Here is a 19,482-nt window from a genome sequence, read left to right as displayed (position 1 = left end):
GTTTACAGGTGCAGCAGGACAGTGAGGAAGATGTCAGTCCAGTACAGTCTGGACACTTCACTTGTGAAGAGGTCTAAATAGACCTTTTTCACTGCAGACATTTTGATTTGTCATAGCTGGAAGAGCACAGGTGATGTCCAGTGAACCATCCTGCACTATTACAAGGTCATGAAAACTAAATGGGATTCATCATCCATCATCAATGTTTTAATTTCACTTGTGCTTTTGCTGCTTTGACATATAAAAATGTCTGCTAAGAAAAAAAAAAGTCTATTGGTTAATGTTTATATTTCACAGTTAGAACTCATAAAAAGGCAGACAGTTAATATAATGCACTACACTATTCAGTAAGTAAGGAATGATTTTGGACACAGTCTTTGACTTTGCTGAGTTTCTTGAAGCCGCTACAACACACCGACTGTAAACCCTCACAGCTGTTTTCATGTACAGACTGTGCTTGAGTGACGTCTGCCTGAAGCTGCAGTCAGACTGGATTTCTCTGGAAAAATTAACGTATGAAGTACAAGCAAAAGCAGCAAGAGGAGACAGGAAATAGTGCAGGTAGTTGCACACAAACTGCGGTAGCTAGCATTACCTGCAGACTAACAACAATAGTCCACAAAGTTGTAAATTATACAGTGTTTTATCAAATATTTTAATGTCATTGAACAATTTAACTGTAGCCAAGCAGCATCCCTCTTCTTCTGCTGCTTGTAATATTTCACCGTATAGTTATAAACGAAGCAAATAAACAATCAATATTTCCTGACTGACAGGTCAGATCCACTCGTCTCTCAAACCGCCAGAACGTTGTGAGTTAAAGTTTGATCAGATTCAACTCTGCATGAAGCAAAAGCAAATGCGAAATCCGGTCTGACTGCACCATCAATCTCCTGTTGCACCTACAACAGGTGGGACAAACTTAAACTATTGGTACATTGAGAGAGGTGACCTGATTTAAAATTCCTGCATAACTATATTGATTATAAAGTGCTTTTCCTTCCGCATAAAAAACAAAACTAAAGATTTCTTAGTTGATCGAGACAATATTACTCGTCAATTTGACTGTTTTGAAATTCAAAATGTTGACAAATCTGCAAAAAATAATCATTATTCAGTGTTTTAATCTTGCACTTAACATTTGTCAGGATGAAAAAAACAAAAATCCTCTCAGAAAAAACACATTATTCAACTCTGAACTGTCTTGTCAGTTTAGTCGTTTTGTGATGAAACTCCTTCATTGTGTGTTTTTTGGCTGTTGTGTTGCGTTGCATTAATAATGATATTCATTAACACCGGTGGCTTAAACAGATTAAAAAGGGAACAATCACTGACATCACTACTCAAATCCACAACACAAACATTTCAGATAAAAGTCAAATGAAAACATTGAAACACGCAGTGTGAATGTGTTTGCTCTCTGCACATGATGAGCTGCAGGTCAAGTCTTTGGCATTTATACAAGATAAGACATTCACCTTCATTTACAGACTGAAACGCTGTAAGGCATGGGATGGTACTATGGTTTTAGCTTTATATGACAAATGTGGAGCAAAAATAAGATTTTCTCTGGTTGAAAACAAGCGACACATGACTAATACAACAAACCTGAAACAAATAGTGGTCATTATGATAAAAAAAATAACAGGAAACTCTTTGGAGGAAACGTGTTTTTTTCACACTCAATCCTGCATATTTTGGATTTCAGGTTGTTTTTTTTATTGGATGTGAAATTTCGTTGTCGCCCATGCCTCAAATCTAGACCCTCAGCTAATTCACTCACCAGTTAAATGATTAATATCATCTGTAATTCTCTTCCACAAGCTTTGATACTGTAACTGGTTATACTGTGAGCCAGCAGGATTTATCGGGACATTTATAATTATTCATCAATCATATGAGCTAAATGATGAAAGTAATAGCAGCTAAAGCACTTTGCCATTTCACCCGACCATTAGAGAGCCCTACAAACAACTTCCTACTGTACCTCCTCCTCTGAACACTCAAACAGCTGCCTATGCTTTCATGTAGTAACACCGGCTAGAACAACCAATTTTTGTTTGATTTTCAGCTATTTTTCTGCCTTTTTTAGTAAGAGCGTACTCTGTCCAGCACCACGTGACAGAGACCAGAAATTAGCAGCTAGCTGGTGAAGAACATCTAGCACAAAGTGAATACATTATATGGAGTGGATATAGCATTGTTTGCTAACATGTTAGCCTTAACAACATGATTATCTGATATATATATATATCAGGTCCATGTTTCTATGAGTTTGGTCTTTTTTTTAAGTGTTTTTTTTCACTAAATTCAGCTTAAAACATCTGCAACTTGGCTCCGAACTGTAGACAAACGTTACACGTGGCCCCAAAACGCCAGAAACTTCAAATGTCCTATAAGCTTAAACAGCAGTCTTAAATTCATACCTCATACTGCTAAAACCCAAAATTAAAATCATTACAAAACCTTAGAACAGCAACCTGAAACTAGTTAAATTATATTTCTCTAATTGTCAACAAACCCAACAATGAACTGATCTACTAACAAGTATTGTGTGTCTTCTTCCTCTGTGCTGCAGACGTCTGTTATTGTCCAAAAACTATTAAAAACACGTCAATGAGTCACATCGCTGCATTAGGTGACGTGTTTCTTCATCACCATGAACACGCACATCATCCTGCTGCCAGAAATACTCACTAGAGCACCAAATGTGGATTCATCTGCTGCAGAAAATAGTCCCCAATTAATGCACTATTTCCTTCTGTTTCAGTGACATTTGTTAAAAACTGAAGTGAGCAGCTGGTTTGGAAAATTACTGAGACTTTTTCTTTTTTTTTTTTTTTAAATGAAACCATTTACTTATGATTATGTTTTTAAAGATCTTCAGTAGGAACCAGTGGTTGTGGGTGTGACACGTTGTTGGTTTTGATCTTTTCATGGGTTTTGTTGACAATAAGGAAACATATAGAATAGCACCGGCCTTATCCCTTAATGAAGGTCATCTGACAGAAGCTTGAGACCTTATTAAGATGAATTTCTAAAAAGACCAGCAAAGAGTTTAAAACTATCACTAAGAAACTACAGTTGAGATTAGGACGGCGCGGAGCATCATAATCTCAACGGATACTAGATAAACAAACTGTTGTGTTTTTTTTTTAATTTGATTTGTTGCAGACTATCTTTGCAATTCTGTACTTTTTATATGTTCTCAGCAAACTGATAAAAAAACGTGACAACGATAAGGAGAGGCTTCCCACGACCTTCTCTGATAAACGAAGAGACGAGCGGAGAAGAAGGGCGAAACAAATCTCTTCCTTGTCTCCTAAAGACAAGAGATGATACAAGTAGATAAAACTAGCTGCTCTAAGTACAGAAAATATGTATGTGCACTCTAATATATATTCTTCCATACCTCTCAAGTAAAAGTTTCTTCTTCTTCTTCTTCTTCTAAAGTTTTGCTATACAAAACAAAATATACATCTAATAAAAATACACTCTTAAAAGTTCCAGGCTGGCCAGCTTTAAGGATATAATACTACAAAATAAAAATGAAAAAATACAGTCAAACCAAAAGATATACAGCTGGGGTCAGCGATCACAGCAAAGGAACAAGTGAACCAGGCTGAAGGGAGGAGGAGTGTAGAGAGAGAGAGAGAGAGAGAGAGAGAGAGACTGACCAACAGGAAGTTCAGTCGTCGTCACTGTCACTGCCCGACTCGCTGAGCTGAAGGTCGTTTCCTGTGAACGCCAGAAGAAGAAAAAACGGGTTAGAACGTAGTTTAGTGATGAGTTTCATGCTATAAAAAGTCAGATATAGATCCCCAGCTGATATACTGTGCTTCAGAGACAAGCTAACAGAGGTTTATGTGCATGAGAGGTTTATATGACAATTCAATATTAATGTTTATCTATAGTGGAATCATGTAATGATGATGATTTTTGTGCTGTGATAGAAAATAATAATTAAGAGCTCATTAAGACTAAAAACTAAATGAGTTAGTGGAGCTCTTGTTTAACACATATGATGGGTTCTGTCTGATGTTATGAGAGGAACACAGATGTGATTTTGCCTACATTTTCTTGATTCTGATATGTATAAATTTTAGACAAATATTTAAGGAAATTTATCGTTTGCCTGGGTTTTATTTTCACAGCTGTGCCCGTCGTTTCCATCGGTTGTGATTAACATTATATCAGTAATGTGACTGCTGAGATCTAGAACCACGGTAAAGAGAGATCCAACGGGGCAACTAACAAGCAGTCAGATGATCAGACATTTTTATAGCTTTACTTGAAGGTAAAAACAGAAAGTGAATGTACCTGAAATGCTGGTTATCATCCCTCACTGCACAGGAAAACCAGGTGAACATCTATAGTAAGGTGGTCGAGGTCGGTTTGTAAATTGTGGCGGATTTTTACAACGGATAGTTTAGTCCTCTGAACACTAGAAGAGCACCAGATCTACAGAGCTTCAAGGTCAAAGCTGAACTCTAAAGAGGATTATGTTGTTGTCGTCACAGTGTTTTCTCTGTTTCTTTCTCTTGTCTCACTCCTGTAAAGCACACTGCTTTGAAAGTGACTTATAAGCAAAGTTTGCCTGCTTATTGGTAATGAAAGAATCTCTCAATAAAATATTTAATTTCCGGGATAAACTCAACTCTCCTGCAACCCCTGAACAGGATTACATGACAAAGTATAACCAGGAGATACTAACGGAGTGTGTTCATGAGCTGGTTGTTGCCCTGCTGCCGGTCGGCTCCTCCGTTGGCCATGGGGTGGCGGTTGGGGGAGGTCTGGCTGAGCGGTCGTGGGGGGGCGTCGTGCTCTCCGTCGCTGCTGCTGCTGTCGTCGCCGCTCCCCGAGGCGCTGGCCGAGTCAGAGGAGCTGCTGCTGCCGCTGCTGCTCATCTGCTCTATCACCTCCACCTCTGCTCGCAGCTCTGCCGACAGCAGGGAGCAGCAGAGGTCAGCATCACATCCACAGATTTACAGTTTTATCTTCCATTTCTATTAATCCATTGGTCCAAATACTTGTGAAAACCCAACATAAATGCAGTATAAAAGTAATACTCTATGTTCCATGTGTTATAATTATGTTAGATATTAAATTAGCCTGTTCAATCTCAGGCTACAGCTGCAGCCGGACCTCCTCACCTCTCTTGATGTCGTCCAGCTGCGGCTCCGGGGAAGGATTATCCTTAGAAGGAGACGGGGAGGTCTTTACCCCGACCCCCGGCTTCGTGGGGGCCCGGAACTGAGAGCTGGGTTGGCTGGACCGGACCGACTGCTGCTCGATCCGGGCCTGGATCTTACTGCTGCCCTCCGCCCTAAAACACAAACACAGCAGATGCTCCAAATTTTACTCCGTCATGACTTCAACTGTTCTTCCTGCACAGAAATGACTGCAGGCTAATTTTCCAACAAGGGATGATGAGACTACAATTATTAATTAAGTAAACTGTATGGAGAAATTGACCTTTACATGAAGACGACGATATGATCAATGTGTAAAATACTGGAATATGTATACATATGTCACTGCAAGACGCTGTTTCTGTAAGTATTAAATTGCTCATGTAAACCTGTTTCTTTTTGGCTGGACATATCAATAAAAATAAACTGTTTTTGCTGCTGGAAAATCCTTTTTTCCACAAAAATACATTTAGTTTTTGGACATCGTTTTGAGATGCTGATGTTGTTGTAGTGATGATCAACATCCACCGGGTGGAGCCAAAGAGTTGCTGTTTCGAGGCCTCAAAAGACTGAATGCTTGTGAATTATAGTGGATGAAAAAAATCTAAACAAAATAAACAGATAATAAATACACATTTCTGAGTGTTTAATGGCTGCAAATGGAATTTTGGTGGAATAACTACATATACAGTTTGTGTTTTCATTGGCTTGACATCAAAAATATGTTTTTGCTGGTGAGAAATGAGTCAGACAAAAAAAAAAAAAAAAGATTTCCAACACAAACCTGCAAGTTAAAAGTGGTTTTACATGAATTTATCTTAACAGAAGCTCAGAGTCAATGTTTCCACTGGTGAGAAGTTCTCAGACTTGTGACCTCTCACCTGGTTTTCTTGACCTGGATGCTGCTGCTCAGCTTCTCCAGTACGAATTCTCCGGTGTCGTGGTTAATGATGAGCACGCAGTCCTTCTGGTACGGCCGCTTGTTTCCTTTGAATACTGTCATGGGAGGCGTGGAGCCCTGGATGACAACAACATATCTAAATATGTATGCAGGCTTTTCATTGTAGGTCTATGTTTGCTTTACCGGGTGTTGCAGTACAAAGTTATCTTGACACTCACCTGCAGGTATGTGTGTGTGTGTGTCTTTTATTTTCATTGCAGAATGTTATCAAATCAGTTGCTTCAGTTCTATTATTTCCATACATCTTGCCTGTAAACTTGTGTTTGTCTGCTTATGTTTGTTTATATGTCTGTATGAGTTTCTTACATTTGTTCTTGGCAACTGAAAACCCACATTCCTTGTATGTGTCAACATATTTAGACAATAAAGTTGATTCTGATTCTAATTTAAATGTCAGTGAGTTTGTCTGAGACTGGTAAACAACATTGTTTCCAAAAACTTGTCTGAAAAACACTTTTTCCATCGACAATTTTAGGGGAACTGAAGGAGAAATGTAAAAATGTCTTGAACACAAACAAGGAAAATAATGGACAACTAAATATTTATGTTTCCTGTTATCTGTCTGAAGCAGTTATAGTGGAGGTATGATTGGTGCATATTTTATTTCAGTTTGCTGAGAAAATCAATTTTTTTTAAATCAATGCTGTACTGTTATCATGTTCCTAGTTGAGGGTTTAAAAATCATTCTTCATGTTTTATTCATGAATTTGTTTCATTTTGCTAAGAAAATCAACCTGCAGACAGTTGAATATTTTAACACCCAAAACATGGAGATTGTTGCCAAACAGCAGCCTCACAAAACTATAAATTCATAATCTTTATCCAAAAAAGAATCACATTGTTTAGGAAGGATTTGCTGGTAACATACAGTAGTTTGCAATATTAGTGAATTATGTGAGTATTAGTGAGTTATGAAGAAAAGATTCTCTGCTCAAAGACTTGATCTATTTAAGGATCAATAAAAGGGAGCGGACAGTCTTACTGGAATGTGAGGTAACGTTATGGTAACTTCATCTCCTTTCCCAACTTGTAGTTCTCCCTCACAGCTCGTGTCGATGGATGCTGGTTTGAAGTCATCTGTAAAATAAGGACATTGGGTAGAGATAAACTGTAAGGAATATACAAAAATCAGATGTCAAGAAATGTCTTGCAACACACTAAAACCTCAGCTCTGGAGCAACCTAAAGTTTCTTGGTGTTTATTTAAATATTTTCTGTACATGGAAGAGTGAGCAACATGTTTTACTTTTGTTTTATCAGGCTCGCATGTTGATCAGGAGAACAGTTCACAGGTGTGTCAAATCATGTGATCATTACACATCTTAAAACCAGTCTGTTCACCTGATTGACAAGCAGATGGAGCAACATGCTAAACACGTTGCTTGCTCTTTTTCTTACAGATATGGTTTAAATAAATACTAAGACGTTTTCAGTTTTTAGTGCATCGAGCTTTTTCTTATACAACACCTCACATAAAAAGAACAAAGCTAGAACAATGAATCATTATTCTACTTCCAACAAAAACAACTAGCCTGATTCCTGCCTCTTTCTCTCGAGAAAAACATGAACATGACCACAGTATCCTGCTTAAAGTGCACAATCAGCAAACTTTTAAACTGTAACAGGCAGGACTGGCATTCAAATATCAGAAAACAATATGTCTCCTTAACTTACAAGTAAGTCGGCTTTGTTCTCCTTCATATAAATTTGGTATTAATATTAATTAAATACATACTGATAAAAATACAAAAAGTAACCTTAAGCCATAATTTTGTTCAGTCTTTGATCTCTAAAGGTCATTGCCACTAATCTGGAATCAGATCCTTTACATGTCATCCTCATTCTCAGCTCATCTGCATCAACAATGAATCTTTTTCTTTCTTATAACCTCATTACACCAAAAAACAACAACAAACAAAACAAAAAAAAAAACAGCTTTTTGCCTTTTCTCACCTTATTTCCTTCTCAGTTGAATTGGATGTCATAATGTTTCACTTTTTCCTTTCTCTTTTTTTTTTTAGCCATTTTTTACTTTGTACTGATGTAATGTCAAGTTGATGTCTATATAACACTTCCTTTGGATCTATAATTGTTAAACTGAGCAATAACTGACTCATTGTCATCTGTATATGAACCAAAATGCTCAGTAACAGTGGTGAAAGAAGTATTCAGATCCTTTATTTAAATAAAAGTACATAAGTATTATGAGCTTGATGTAGTTAAAGTATTGCAGTAAAAGTAGTGGTTTGGTCCCTCTGACTGATATATTATTATATATGACATCATTAGATTATTAATAGTGAAGCATCAGTGTTAGAGCAGCATGTTACTGTTGTAGCTGCTGGAGGTGGAGCTAGTTTACACTACTTTATATAAAGTTAGCTAGTTTAGTCCAGTGGTTCCCAACCTAGGGGTTGGGCCCCTCCAAAGGGTCAGCAGATAAATCTGAGGGGTCGTGAGATGATTAATGGGAGAGGAAAGAAGAAAAAACAAAGTTCTGATACACAAATCTGTTTTCAGTTTTTGGACTTTTTCTCTAATCTTTGATTTTTGCTGAAATATTGGATCATTTGAACATTTATTGAAATGAAAGCATGTGAGAAGTTTAGAGGGGAAAATCACTATTTGGTGGAGCTGTTAACAACTCATAGACATGTGAAATGTGACCCCGACTACACACTGCTTTTTGTAAGACGTCAAAAGACAAAAAGGTTGGAAACCACTGGTTTCATCTTTAACAATGTGTTGTATTTTAAAAGCTTGTTATATTATCCATTGTGTCAAATCTTCATCTGAAAAGTAACTTAAGCTGTCAAATAAATGTAGTGGAGTAGAAAGTACAATATTTCCCTCTGAAATGTAGTGGAGTGTAACTATAAAGTAGCATCACACAGAAACACACAAGTAAAGTACAAGTACCTCAAAGCTGTACAGTATTTGAATAATAGTATTCAATATATAATAAAGTATTCAATAAAAATATCTTTGACAAAAAGTTGTAATACTCCCACTTGTCTATAACTTGAGTTTTATTTACACATAAAGCAGGTGTAACAATATTTGTCTATGCAAATGACTTTATTTACTCATCCACGTTACTGGCTGGGTTGTGTAAGAGGCATCCTCCCCGTCCATGTGAGCTGACTAATCCCACACAACAGTTAATTTAACACTTTAACAAAAGTCTTTTTTTAAACCACATAACGCGGTTGTTTTTCACACTTACATCTGATGGTGTGAAAGGAAGATTTTGGCCTCTTCTCAAAGCTTTCTCCGAGCTTCAAAACATGCTCCTCTTTGTCCAGCAGCGGATTCGTACTCCCGTTCATGTCTCCGTTTCTGTTGTTTGTTTTTAACCCAGAATTTACATTTACTTAAAATATTCCGCAGAGCCGATGTTTTTATTTGACAAATCCACGGAGATTAGAATAAGAACTCAACTATAAGACAAAGTTAGCCGACTGGCTAACCATTAGCAAAACATCCGTCGTGACGTCATCGGGCCGCTCCTCTTCCGCGTTTCGTCCGGCTGTCAAATATCACCGCCGAAAACAGGTCATCTCTTAAAAAAACAATAAAAGACCTCATAATTAATAAATGTGATATAAAATTATTTATTTAATATGCACTATACTTTTATTCAGTAGATAACGAGCATTAAAAATATTGACGTGACACGCTAAGAAACGGGTTGTAACCGTTAAATCCAAACCGGAAGGATTTTATTAACGGACAAGATGGACGTCAAATGTTTTAAGATGTTGCTAGGCGCATGGTTTTTTAAACATTGAGTTAGTTTTAGCGTTATTTATCATCTGAGTAACTGAAGTTGTTGTAAACTTTGTGAAAGTATTTGCTCACCTATAACTTAACGGTTAATAACGTTACCGACAGAAACGGGAAGACATTAAACCCCGACATATCCAAAATAAGCAGCATGGCACTGCTGAAAAATGAAGGTTCCCCTGCTGATAATAATATAACATCTTGTGAAGAAGAAACGGGGTCGAAGGACGAAGTGTCTCCATGTGTCCCCGGACAGACCACGACCTCCACCGCCAGAGTTTTAACCCAGGAGGAGCTGCACAGACTCGGCGATGAGCGGACTCTGGTGTCCGACTTCAAGCAGATGAAGTTGGAGAAAGAAGCTCAGAAAAACTGGGACCTGTTTTACAAAAGAAACACGACGAATTTCTTCAAGGACAGACACTGGACCACCAGAGAATTTGAAGAGCTGAAAGCATGCAGAGAGGTGAGCCAAAGAGTAGAGTAGCAGCCTTAAAGATCTCCTACAGACATGTTTAAGATGTATAGAAAATATTCGACTTTCTACTCTAAAATCCTTAAAATGACATCTACTTCCTCTATCGCATTAAAAATTCCAGATTATATAAATATGTAAATATATTTAATTTTAGAAGTTTTCCTGCTGGACACCAGATGTCTCCTTCTTCACTGTAAAGTCCATTCTCAGTGTTTGTGCACTAGAGGCTTCAAGTTTCCGCATCACACTTGTATAAGTTGAATATTGGACCAGGATTGGCTCCAAACTATTTGTGATGTCACAAATCATGCTCGTACGCCTGCCCCCTAAAATTGGATTTCAATGAGATCAGAGAAACTTTCCACTTTCAGCAGATGAATGTGAAAACAGCCTTCTAGTGTCAAACTCTGCACATACACAGCGAAGCTCAAACATTCAACAGTAGGAACAAGAAGAAAAACACATTATTGAGCGGAGGGAGATGTTAACAAAATATGCATGTGAAGGACAAATAGAGGAATGTTACATCACAAGAAAATTGAATTATGTCCCATTAAACTCCACTTCTGGTGACATTATTGTTAGATCTGGTTAGATAGTGAGTTGAATAACCATCATTACTGCTTGTGGTTTAAAATAGCCTCAAAGTTTAGGTCTTTTCATGTTCAGGAGAACATCTCACCAAACACAAAAACATGTCATTTTAATGAGATTTTGCGTATCTTCAAAATTAAAGTTTGATAGAACATAAATTGAGACCTTTTACAAATCATTTGGGTCTGCTGATACATTTTTCATGTAGATAATCCATCAATCAACAGTATAGTTCTTTACATCTGCAGCTTATACTCACCATTGTGACTTCTCATCAAAACACAGTTTGCAAAACAAGTTTCCCATAAGAGACATTGTGAAATATTTGAACTGAATATTTGAACTTCCTTATTAAATGTAGCTTCATCATTTGGACCTGTACAGGGTCAGATAATGAGCTGATATTTGTGTCTTTTTGCAGTTTGAGTCCCAGAGGCTGGTGCTGCTGGAGGCCGGATGCGGTGTGGGGAACTGCATCTTCCCTCTGCTGGAGGATGACCTCAACATCTTTGCTTATGCCTGTGACTTCTCACCACGAGCGGTTGAATTTGTCAAGGTAAGACATCTATCCACCAAATGACCTGTCAATCATCTTTATCTCTTTTTACTTTTGTAGGTCAACTGAGCTCCAGGCTCTTTTCTAGTGACAAACTGCTTTACATTCACACATAAAACTACTTTATTGTCATTCTCTTTCTGTTGACAGCAAAACCCTCTGTACTGCCCCGAGCGCTGCTGTGCCTTCCAGTGTGATTTAACTAAAGATGATCTGACAGAGAACGTGCCGGAGGGCAGCGTGGACGTCGTCACTCTCATCTTCGTCCTGTCGGCCATCCATCCTGACAAGATGAAGCTGGCTTTGCAGAACATCAGCAGGGTGAGAACAGAGACAGCCAGGTGGAAAGACTCAGTGCAGCGTTCACTAAATGTTTGGAAAAGCATGGAAAAAGTTCTTGATTGTAGTAACTTACCAGCGGGAGACAGTAACTTACAGCATGTACCTGATGATATCTTCCAATTCTGTTTTTGGTGGCCCTGATGTAAGCTCATTCTAATGGCATTATGTGACGTACATGTGGCTTTAAGGTGCTGAAGCCTGGAGGCATCGTTCTGTTCAGGGACTACGGCCTGTACGACCACGCCATGCTCCGATTTAAAGCTGGCAGCAAACTGGGGGAGAATTTCTACGTCCGGCAAGATGGCACCAGGTCCTACTTCTTCTCTAAAGGTCAGTAAATTACTGTAGAAACGTTGATTTATGTTTGTTTCTGTCATTGAGACCATTGGATTAACAGAGAGATAGATACTGTAGATCTTTGGTCTATAAAACGTCAGAAATGGTGAAAAGCGTGGATCAGTGTTTCCTAAAGCCCAAGATGTAACCTAACATGTCTTATATTGTCCCGACCAACAGTCCACAACCAAATGATCTTCTATTTACTATCATAGAGGACTAAAGAAACCAGAAAATATCCACATTTAAGAAGCTGGAACCAGAGAATTTTGGCACAGAGATTCCCTAACAGGAGTCTGTTATCCAATACTAACCAATAGGCATCTTTGTGTTGAGGATTATTCATATAATATTGTCACACCTGCTCTTTTCGTCTGCTTCTAGAGTTGCTGGCTGAGCTGTTTGAGGAGACGGGCCTCCAATCGGTCGCTAACGACTACGTCCTGAGAGAGACGGTCAACAAAAAGGAGGGGCTTTGTGTTCCCAGGGTGTTCCTGCAGAGCAAATTTACCAAACCTGCCCAATCACAGAGCTCCTGATGTTGCTTGGTTGGCCTGTGTCGGTCACCGAGTAAATCTCCAGAGGTGTGGAGAAACATAAGACTGATACGCTGGTTCAAATTGGATGGCTAAAAGATTATTATATTCTTTGGGGGGAACTGGTTTATAGGAGGCAGCTTGTGGCCTAAACACTGCTGGATATGAATGCTTCTTTTTCCCTTGAGGAAGACTCACAGACACATTGGAGCTACTTCTTCACCAGCAGATGAAGACAGTGCTTATACTGGGAATCTTTCAGGTGGAAATATATGGAATTGTATTGATGTGAAGCACGACAAGAACATAGTTGTTCAGCAACACCCTGAGCTGGATAAAAGATGACAGTATTCGGTGCTTTAGATCAATTTAAACTCTATTTCACTTTGTCACTTTGATCAACCTTTAGCATCACCATGAGAAGAGTTTATTAGCTTCTCAGCCTTCAACTTCTTTCTCCTGTGAACAAACAGGTATTTTAATGGCTTCCTGCACCCCTTATTTCCCTTCATGTCAAGTCAAGGCCATATTCACACCAAATCAGGCAGTGCAGCGTAAACGTCAGGCCTCCCATAGTGCGTTTTGTCTGCGGCTGTTTTGGCCGCTGCGACGCTGCACCGGACGGCAGCCGGAAAGTTGATCCAGAGTCAACTTGAAACGCAACCTGATGTCACAGCGGCTGAAGGCTGCGGTGGCCAATCACAGCTGGACATCAGACTGATCAGACTGATCAGAGTAGTAAACTCTGCCATGAGGGAAGGACATTTCTCTTCATATGATAACGTTAAAAGTAAAGTTAGACTTTGCTGTCGGCTTCTCGACTCATTGTAAAAAAGACGAGAGAAAGAGAGAGAGCAGCTGTGGTCGAGCGAGCTAGAGAGCGAATGAAGAGAGGGAACGCTGGTAGCGAGAAAGCCGGTGAATCAGATCAATAAAATGTTATTTTCTGATTGTTTCACAGCAGTTACGTTCTAGAGCACAAATAAACACACCCACACCCCCCCCACACACACACCTCCACTCGACCCTGCAGCTGAACACCGCACCGCCTGATTTGGTCTGAATACAACCTAATGTGATGATTCTTGGATGTGGTGAGTAGTTTTCATTTTGTCTTAATTCATTTGAATGTTTTCCACCATCTCAGCCTCCCTACATTCCTCCCTACATACAACTGTCATTTCACACTTGCTCTAAATTGCTCAGAAAAGATGCTCACACTCACTCTCCCATCCTGATAATGTTTCAAATGTCTCAACATCCATCAGATTACTTAACAAACCTTAAAACAAAAGTCACATATATGCATATTGTTCCTTTTTAAATAGATATTATTTAGACATTTGTCTTTATGTGATTGTTTACTGTAACAAAACTCTGGTCCTCATGTCTGACTTCCACGTGGTCTGCAACAAAAAAGTAGTTCTGCAACGATTAATCTGTTAGTTGATCGACAGAAAAATCAGTCAGCAAACATTTTAATAATCAATTTCTCATTTTAGTCATTCTTTTAAGCAAAAATACCAAAGAATGTGCTTGTTTCAGCTTCTCAAATGTGATCATTTAATGGTTTTTCTTTGTCACACATGATGAAAAACTGAATATTTTCGGGGTTTAGACTGTTGGTCGTCCAAAACAAGACAATCTGAAGACTTCACCTTCGACTCTGGGAAATTATAACGGTCATATTGACTATTTTCTGACATTTTATAGACAAAATACTTGATGAGAAAATAATCATCAGATTTAACAATGACGAAAATAATTGTTAGTTGCATCCCGACAAAAAAGACACTTAAAATCAACATCGATATGACGTCTAATACAAGCAGACCTTGACCGGATGTTGGTTTATTAATTTAATTATCAGCTGACAGTATTTCCCAGATGTATTTATAAAATCTTTTCTAATTAAGAGATCAGTGTTTTTAGTCTAAATGTCTTTTTTTCTGGGATGATGTTACACAAGTTGTCCAGTAGAGGGTGCAGTTGGTCAGTTAGAGCGTAAAGGAGCCAGAACATAAACCTCAATGTGATTCAGTAGCAACCAAAGTGACTCACAGGTTTCTAAACGTCCTGCTGTAAGTGTCACTATCTGACTCATGGTGATGATTCATTAACTTACTGTACAGTCTTTGGGGGAAAAACAGAAGCTTACAGGAGAGCTGATCAGAAACCAGCACCCACACAGTCTAGTAACCATGTTAGTTGCTTCCTTGTGGTTTGTGGATGGAGATGTTTCTGTCTCCATCTGTCTGATATACTTACAGTACTGATTTATGCATTGATGTCTGTTTTATGAATGATTTTGTATTTGGTAACTCTGTGTTCTCAGTTGATGACTGACTCATTCAAATCCATAAAATCCTTCCTCTTCTCATAATGTTTATAATATACTGTATGTCTGGGATCGCATTACTCATGGATCCAAATATCAATAATAAATATCAGCTGTAACTGACAAACTGGAGGAAATATCAGCTGGATTCAACAATTTCTTTGAATGTTAATATAAAGTTTTACTGTTGTAGCTTTGTGAGCTTTTCACAAACTCTACTGGCATAAAGTTAGATTTTATTTATTGGAAGAAAAATTCACAAGAAAAACTTTGAAATGACGGTGAATGAAAGTAAAAATTACAACAATATCGCCACAATCAGCCATTAGCAGTGTGACGCAGATTATTTGACAAGAATATAAGGTTGATCACCTTGGAAACGTTCTAAACCTTTTATATTTAACCCTCTGAAGGCTAACACAGTGTACAGGCTGCTGTTAAATGACGTCGCTGTGGTGTGAAGCTGTGAAGACTCGGAACATGCTCTAAATATGACTTCCTGTTCAGAGAGTTTGTTACCAACTGATGCCCACCTGGTCTCTCAGAAGAAACATTTCTTTATGTAACTTTTTAAAGAAATTGCATTATTTAATTTATATGCTATGTTTTAAAATGTTTTCTTTAATTATGCCTTATTCATTGGCTCTGCTTGTTATCTCTGCTGATGTCTGCTTACTGAAGAAAGTTCTGCCGAAAAGCACAAAAAAGGTGTGAAAACCTCAAGTTGCTTCTCAACACATCTAAACAACATTTTAAACATGTAGATTAGTCTATTTTACCTTGTAAACATCAGCTAATATGGTGAAGTAATCTCTCGCCTCAGCTGTCGATTTGTCATGTTTTCTAAACTTGAACATTTGCTGGCTGTCCGTTATTTAAAAAAGCAACACAAAACCCAACATGTAAAGTCACAGCAAACCATTACAAAACATTAAGGTGCCTTACAATAGAATCTAATCTAACAACATGTGTTGGGTTTTATTAGACTGTGCATTTGGTAAACCGTCTTGTGTTAGTACCTTGTAGGTTTTCACATGTGAATAAAAGCTTACATTCAGTATGCAGGAGAAAATGTGAAGAAAATCAATTTGGAAAGACAAAAAGCAAAAGATCTTGGTCCTAATAAAGGGTTGTAAACAAAGATCTCATCTGTGTGTCAATGTCTGTTTTTTTAAAATGTCTTTAATAAACTGCTCCAATGTTGTTTGACCAAACAAACAAACAAAAAAACTAAGCAGTAAATGCTACGGAGTTACAATAAGACACATGAACATTCAGTGGATTTCCAGAACTGTTCTCCTGTTCGTCGTCTTTGCAGCAGGCTCTGACTATTTTGAGTTTTCTGTGTATTGGCTTTGTGAAGTTGTTCATGTGCTGACATCCAGGCTTCCTAAACTGTTTATGACAAAGTTACAATCAAACAAGCATTATTTTAATTTCAGTTGCTTTATTCACAAGACGTCATCAGCAGGAGAGGATGTAGAACAAAACTAACAGTCGATTCTAAATGCAAAGTATTTGACAAATTGAAGTTTTGACCCACTGATTGCACAAGAGGAAAAGTCAGAGGATCACAAAGGTTATTACAATATTTCTAGGGAATATCTAGGGATATCTAGAATATCATCTAAAACTAAAGATGTCTACCTCAGAAAAGTCAGGAGATGACTGCAGTTAACAGTCCATCAAGCAGATATTGAGATATTTTACTGAAACATGAAAATGTTTGACCTCTATTACAGTAACTTGACCTGAAATTAATAGATTGTATCCTCTAAGGACCATGAAGATTAAAAATTTCACGCAAATCCATCTAATAGTCGTATTTCACTCTGGACAGATGCAGCATCTGTTTCTCCGCTGTTACCTGTAAAACTGCAAATTCTCCTCAGATCAGTTTCCAATCATCAAAATCTTTATTACACAAAAGATTCTATGGTTCAAACTAACACAGATGTCTTTTTACACAGTAGTGTGACCCAGAGCAATAACACACAAGAATTTGCAATGTGTGGCATTTCCCCTTTGGTCTGACACTCTGCTTCTGTTACTTTAAACACGATTTCGAAACAACACACTCTAACCGGTGCAGTTTCCTGTCCTGCGGTTTGTCTTGCACAGCCCTCCACTTGTATGATGGAAAACAAATGGGGCCAGTAGGTTGAAGTAGAATCATCATATCTGCAAGTTTATTCAACGAGAGCAATATAACTACAATCTCAAATTTTATATAAATAGCTATAAATAGCTTTTCTGCAATGGATATCAATGCATGCATGCAGAGTGAAATGATTTGAGCAAAGAATGAAAGGAAGAGTGCCGACCAGATCTCGGTTTACACTTGGGGTTTATAAGAATTGTTGAATGTGTGTGTGGAAAATCAGATAAATGACCACACGCTGTAGTTTCGGCTAACTGTGCTGCTGTTGCTTTACCAGATGTGGCTTTGTGCTCTCTGGTTAGGGTTATTCAACACTCAGATAACGGTGAGAAGAGCGTTATAAACAAGTTGCAGCCTTCAGCTCTTCACAGTTGCAGTTGGCTTTTTACAGCTCGACACAATATGCTTCTGATCTGTATCTACACAGGCGAGTCAGTGTGTAGCTGAAGGTTTTGTTTGTTCCGCTGAAGCTTTGCTTCAGATGTTGTCTCCAAGCTGACCTGACAGAGACTGGGTTCTTAGCTTGTCTGTCTTCACATTAAAACAATGTGCTCGGTGTTATGTTTCCCAGTCCAGTGCCGTGAAAACTGTATTTCCAAATTGCATGGTTTTATTTTGACTTTGGGCGTAGAGCCACATCATTTTGGCAATTTTGTCTTTGTCCTGATGTAAAGTAGGGGCTGTATATGTAATTCTACTGTATCTTATATATATAGAGAGATATTTATTGTGATATAAATATAGAATAGAATTTGTACGTGACAAATTAAAGGCTAATTTCTTTAAGCATGACGACAGAGGCACAGATTTTCAAACTGTTGTGTAAAGGCCACTAAAGCGGTTACAACAGATTACGAAACATAAGACAAACAAGCAAAAAAACAATAAAGCCACTTATGTTGATTCATTAAGTTTTCCCGACTGACCTCAAATCTTTACCTTGGAATAAGCCATTGTGAGACTTTATTTTTGTTTAATTTATTCAATTTTCCTAAAATAAGAGAAGATAATAAGGATGAGTTTGGAAAACTTGTTGAAAAGTATTTGGGTCCTTTGTGAACAGAGTCGAGTCAGTCAGATGATCAATCTGCAAGAGAACAGAGCAGAACAAGGCATCAGTGTGCATTTACTTTCCCTTTAAGTATTCAGGGTCTGAAAGAATCTATTACAACGCTTTGTTTTGTATTGAAGTGATAAAACACTGAAAGAAGGAGCGTACAAATATAAATTCTGCAGGTGCAATGAAGAAAGACTCTTAAATGAATGACGTCAAAAGTCAAAATGACCAGTGGAAAAACTAAACTTTTAAGAGGCAATTAATGGAAAAAAAATTGTGTAAGATCTTAAGAAATGGAAGACGGTCTCTATAGCTGCATGTCTATCAAACCGAACCATCAAAGTGTGAGTTTAATTTCAAGTGTATTACACTTTGGACACATGTGCACTTGGAGCTGCTTAGGAAAAACTGTCTTTACTTATATTAGCTGTTCATGTCATTGATTTGGTTAATTACTTGATAAAGAATGAAGGTCACTGTGGGAGTTTTAGTTGTATGAAGGGAAAACAATCCAAACATTATGCCAGTATTAATGAACTGGGACAGCAGCACTCCAAAAACATACAAAAAAAAAATCTTAATACCGATATGAAATTATATTTTAGATTTTAGACACACACAAAAAAAAGTCTTTGTAATGTCGCTACACTTCATAAGTTGTTGTCAATATAGCAGAGCACCAAAGAGACCCTTTTCACGGCAGACATTTTGACTTCTCAAAGCAGAAAAAGCGTTTAGATGAGCCAGTTTCAGGTTTCAGCTCTGGTATTATGTGTGCTCACTCACTAACAAGGCTTACTGGGACAATTAATGGAATGGAGCCATTGTTAATGACCGCAAAAACGGTCTATTCAATCAGAAAAAAAGCACTCTTGCAATTGATTGTACCAATATCAGTGTAAATACTACAAAATATCCTCCACAAATCATAAAAATGCTAAGTTTTCTAAAATTATACTTGAGTAAAGAAAAAAATGCGCTAATTGATTTCAGTGTTTTTTACTGTTGCCCAGTCTCAGATGCAACACTTATAGAGAACCTGCTAAACAGGAGCTCAGGTGATTCCAATTATAATGAAGAAAATCGGTCAAGAGTCAACTTAAAACAATTTTGAAGGTACAGACATACAATACCTGTGACAATGAT

At 37.9% G+C, this 19,482-nt stretch overlaps 2 protein-coding genes across 4 annotated transcripts; one reads left to right on the top strand and one right to left on the bottom strand.

Moving 5' to 3' along the window:
- Window positions 1-2,938: 2,938 nt before the first annotated feature.
- eaf1 (ELL associated factor 1) lies at window positions 2,939-9,653 on the bottom strand. 3 transcript variants are annotated; one of them, XR_006098602.1, is made up of 7 exons: window positions 9,379-9,652; window positions 7,136-7,230; window positions 6,074-6,210; window positions 5,154-5,326; window positions 4,715-4,939; window positions 3,413-3,738; window positions 2,939-3,322 (listed from the first exon to the last, which is right to left on the bottom strand). XR_006098602.1 is itself a non-coding variant. In XM_042425166.1 (7 exons), exons 1-6 carry the CDS (start codon window positions 9,479-9,481, stop codon window positions 3,689-3,691), a joined length of 783 nt encoding a protein of 260 aa, XP_042281100.1. In that variant the 5' UTR covers window positions 9,482-9,653; the 3' UTR covers window positions 2,939-3,458; window positions 3,678-3,688. The 3 variants fall into 3 exon arrangements, 2 of the variants coding, with proteins under 2 accessions (XP_042281100.1, XP_042281099.1); XM_042425166.1 differs by having other exon boundaries at window positions 2,939-3,458; window positions 3,678-3,738; window positions 9,379-9,653; XM_042425165.1 differs by having other exon boundaries at window positions 2,939-3,738.
- A 132-nt stretch (window positions 9,654-9,785) lies between these two features.
- On the top strand, window positions 9,786-13,530 carry mettl6 (methyltransferase 6, methylcytidine). Its single transcript, XM_042425164.1, has 5 exons — window positions 9,786-10,404; window positions 11,432-11,566; window positions 11,717-11,887; window positions 12,097-12,238; window positions 12,629-13,530. Exons 1-5 carry the CDS (start codon window positions 10,090-10,092, stop codon window positions 12,781-12,783), a joined length of 918 nt encoding a protein of 305 aa, XP_042281098.1. The 5' UTR covers window positions 9,786-10,089; the 3' UTR covers window positions 12,784-13,530.
- The last annotated feature ends 5,952 nt before the right edge of the window (window positions 13,531-19,482 follow it).

This window comes from Thunnus maccoyii, chromosome 10 (assembly GCF_910596095.1).
Source record: "Thunnus maccoyii chromosome 10, fThuMac1.1, whole genome shotgun sequence".
Taxonomy (NCBI): domain Eukaryota; kingdom Metazoa; phylum Chordata; class Actinopteri; order Scombriformes; family Scombridae; genus Thunnus; species Thunnus maccoyii.
Note: the sequence above shows the minus strand (reverse complement) of the source record. Positions and strands in the feature narration are given on the sequence as shown.

Excerpts from the sequence above, each read along its gene's own strand:
- mettl6 (XM_042425164.1), top strand. The coding sequence starts at position 10,090 with ATGGCACTGCTGAAAAATGAAGGTTCCCCTGCTGATAATAATATAACA. Across the intron at positions 10,405-11,431 it reads AGCTGAAAGCATGCAGAGAG|TTTGAGTCCCAGAGGCTGGT; the intron begins GTGAGCCAAAGA and ends GTCTTTTTGCAG. Across the intron at positions 12,239-12,628 it reads GTCCTACTTCTTCTCTAAAG|AGTTGCTGGCTGAGCTGTTT; the intron begins GTCAGTAAATTA and ends GTCTGCTTCTAG.
- eaf1 (XM_042425166.1), bottom strand. The coding sequence starts at position 9,481 with ATGAACGGGAGTACGAATCCGCTGCTGGACAAAGAGGAGCATGTTTTG. Across the intron at positions 5,327-6,073 it reads ATCCAGGTCAAGAAAACCAG|GGCGGAGGGCAGCAGTAAGA; the intron begins GTGAGAGGTCAC and ends TTTGTGTTTTAG. Across the intron at positions 3,739-4,714 it reads CCAGCTCATGAACACACTCC|GAAACGACCTTCAGCTCAGC; the intron begins GTTAGTATCTCC and ends TGGCGTTCACAG.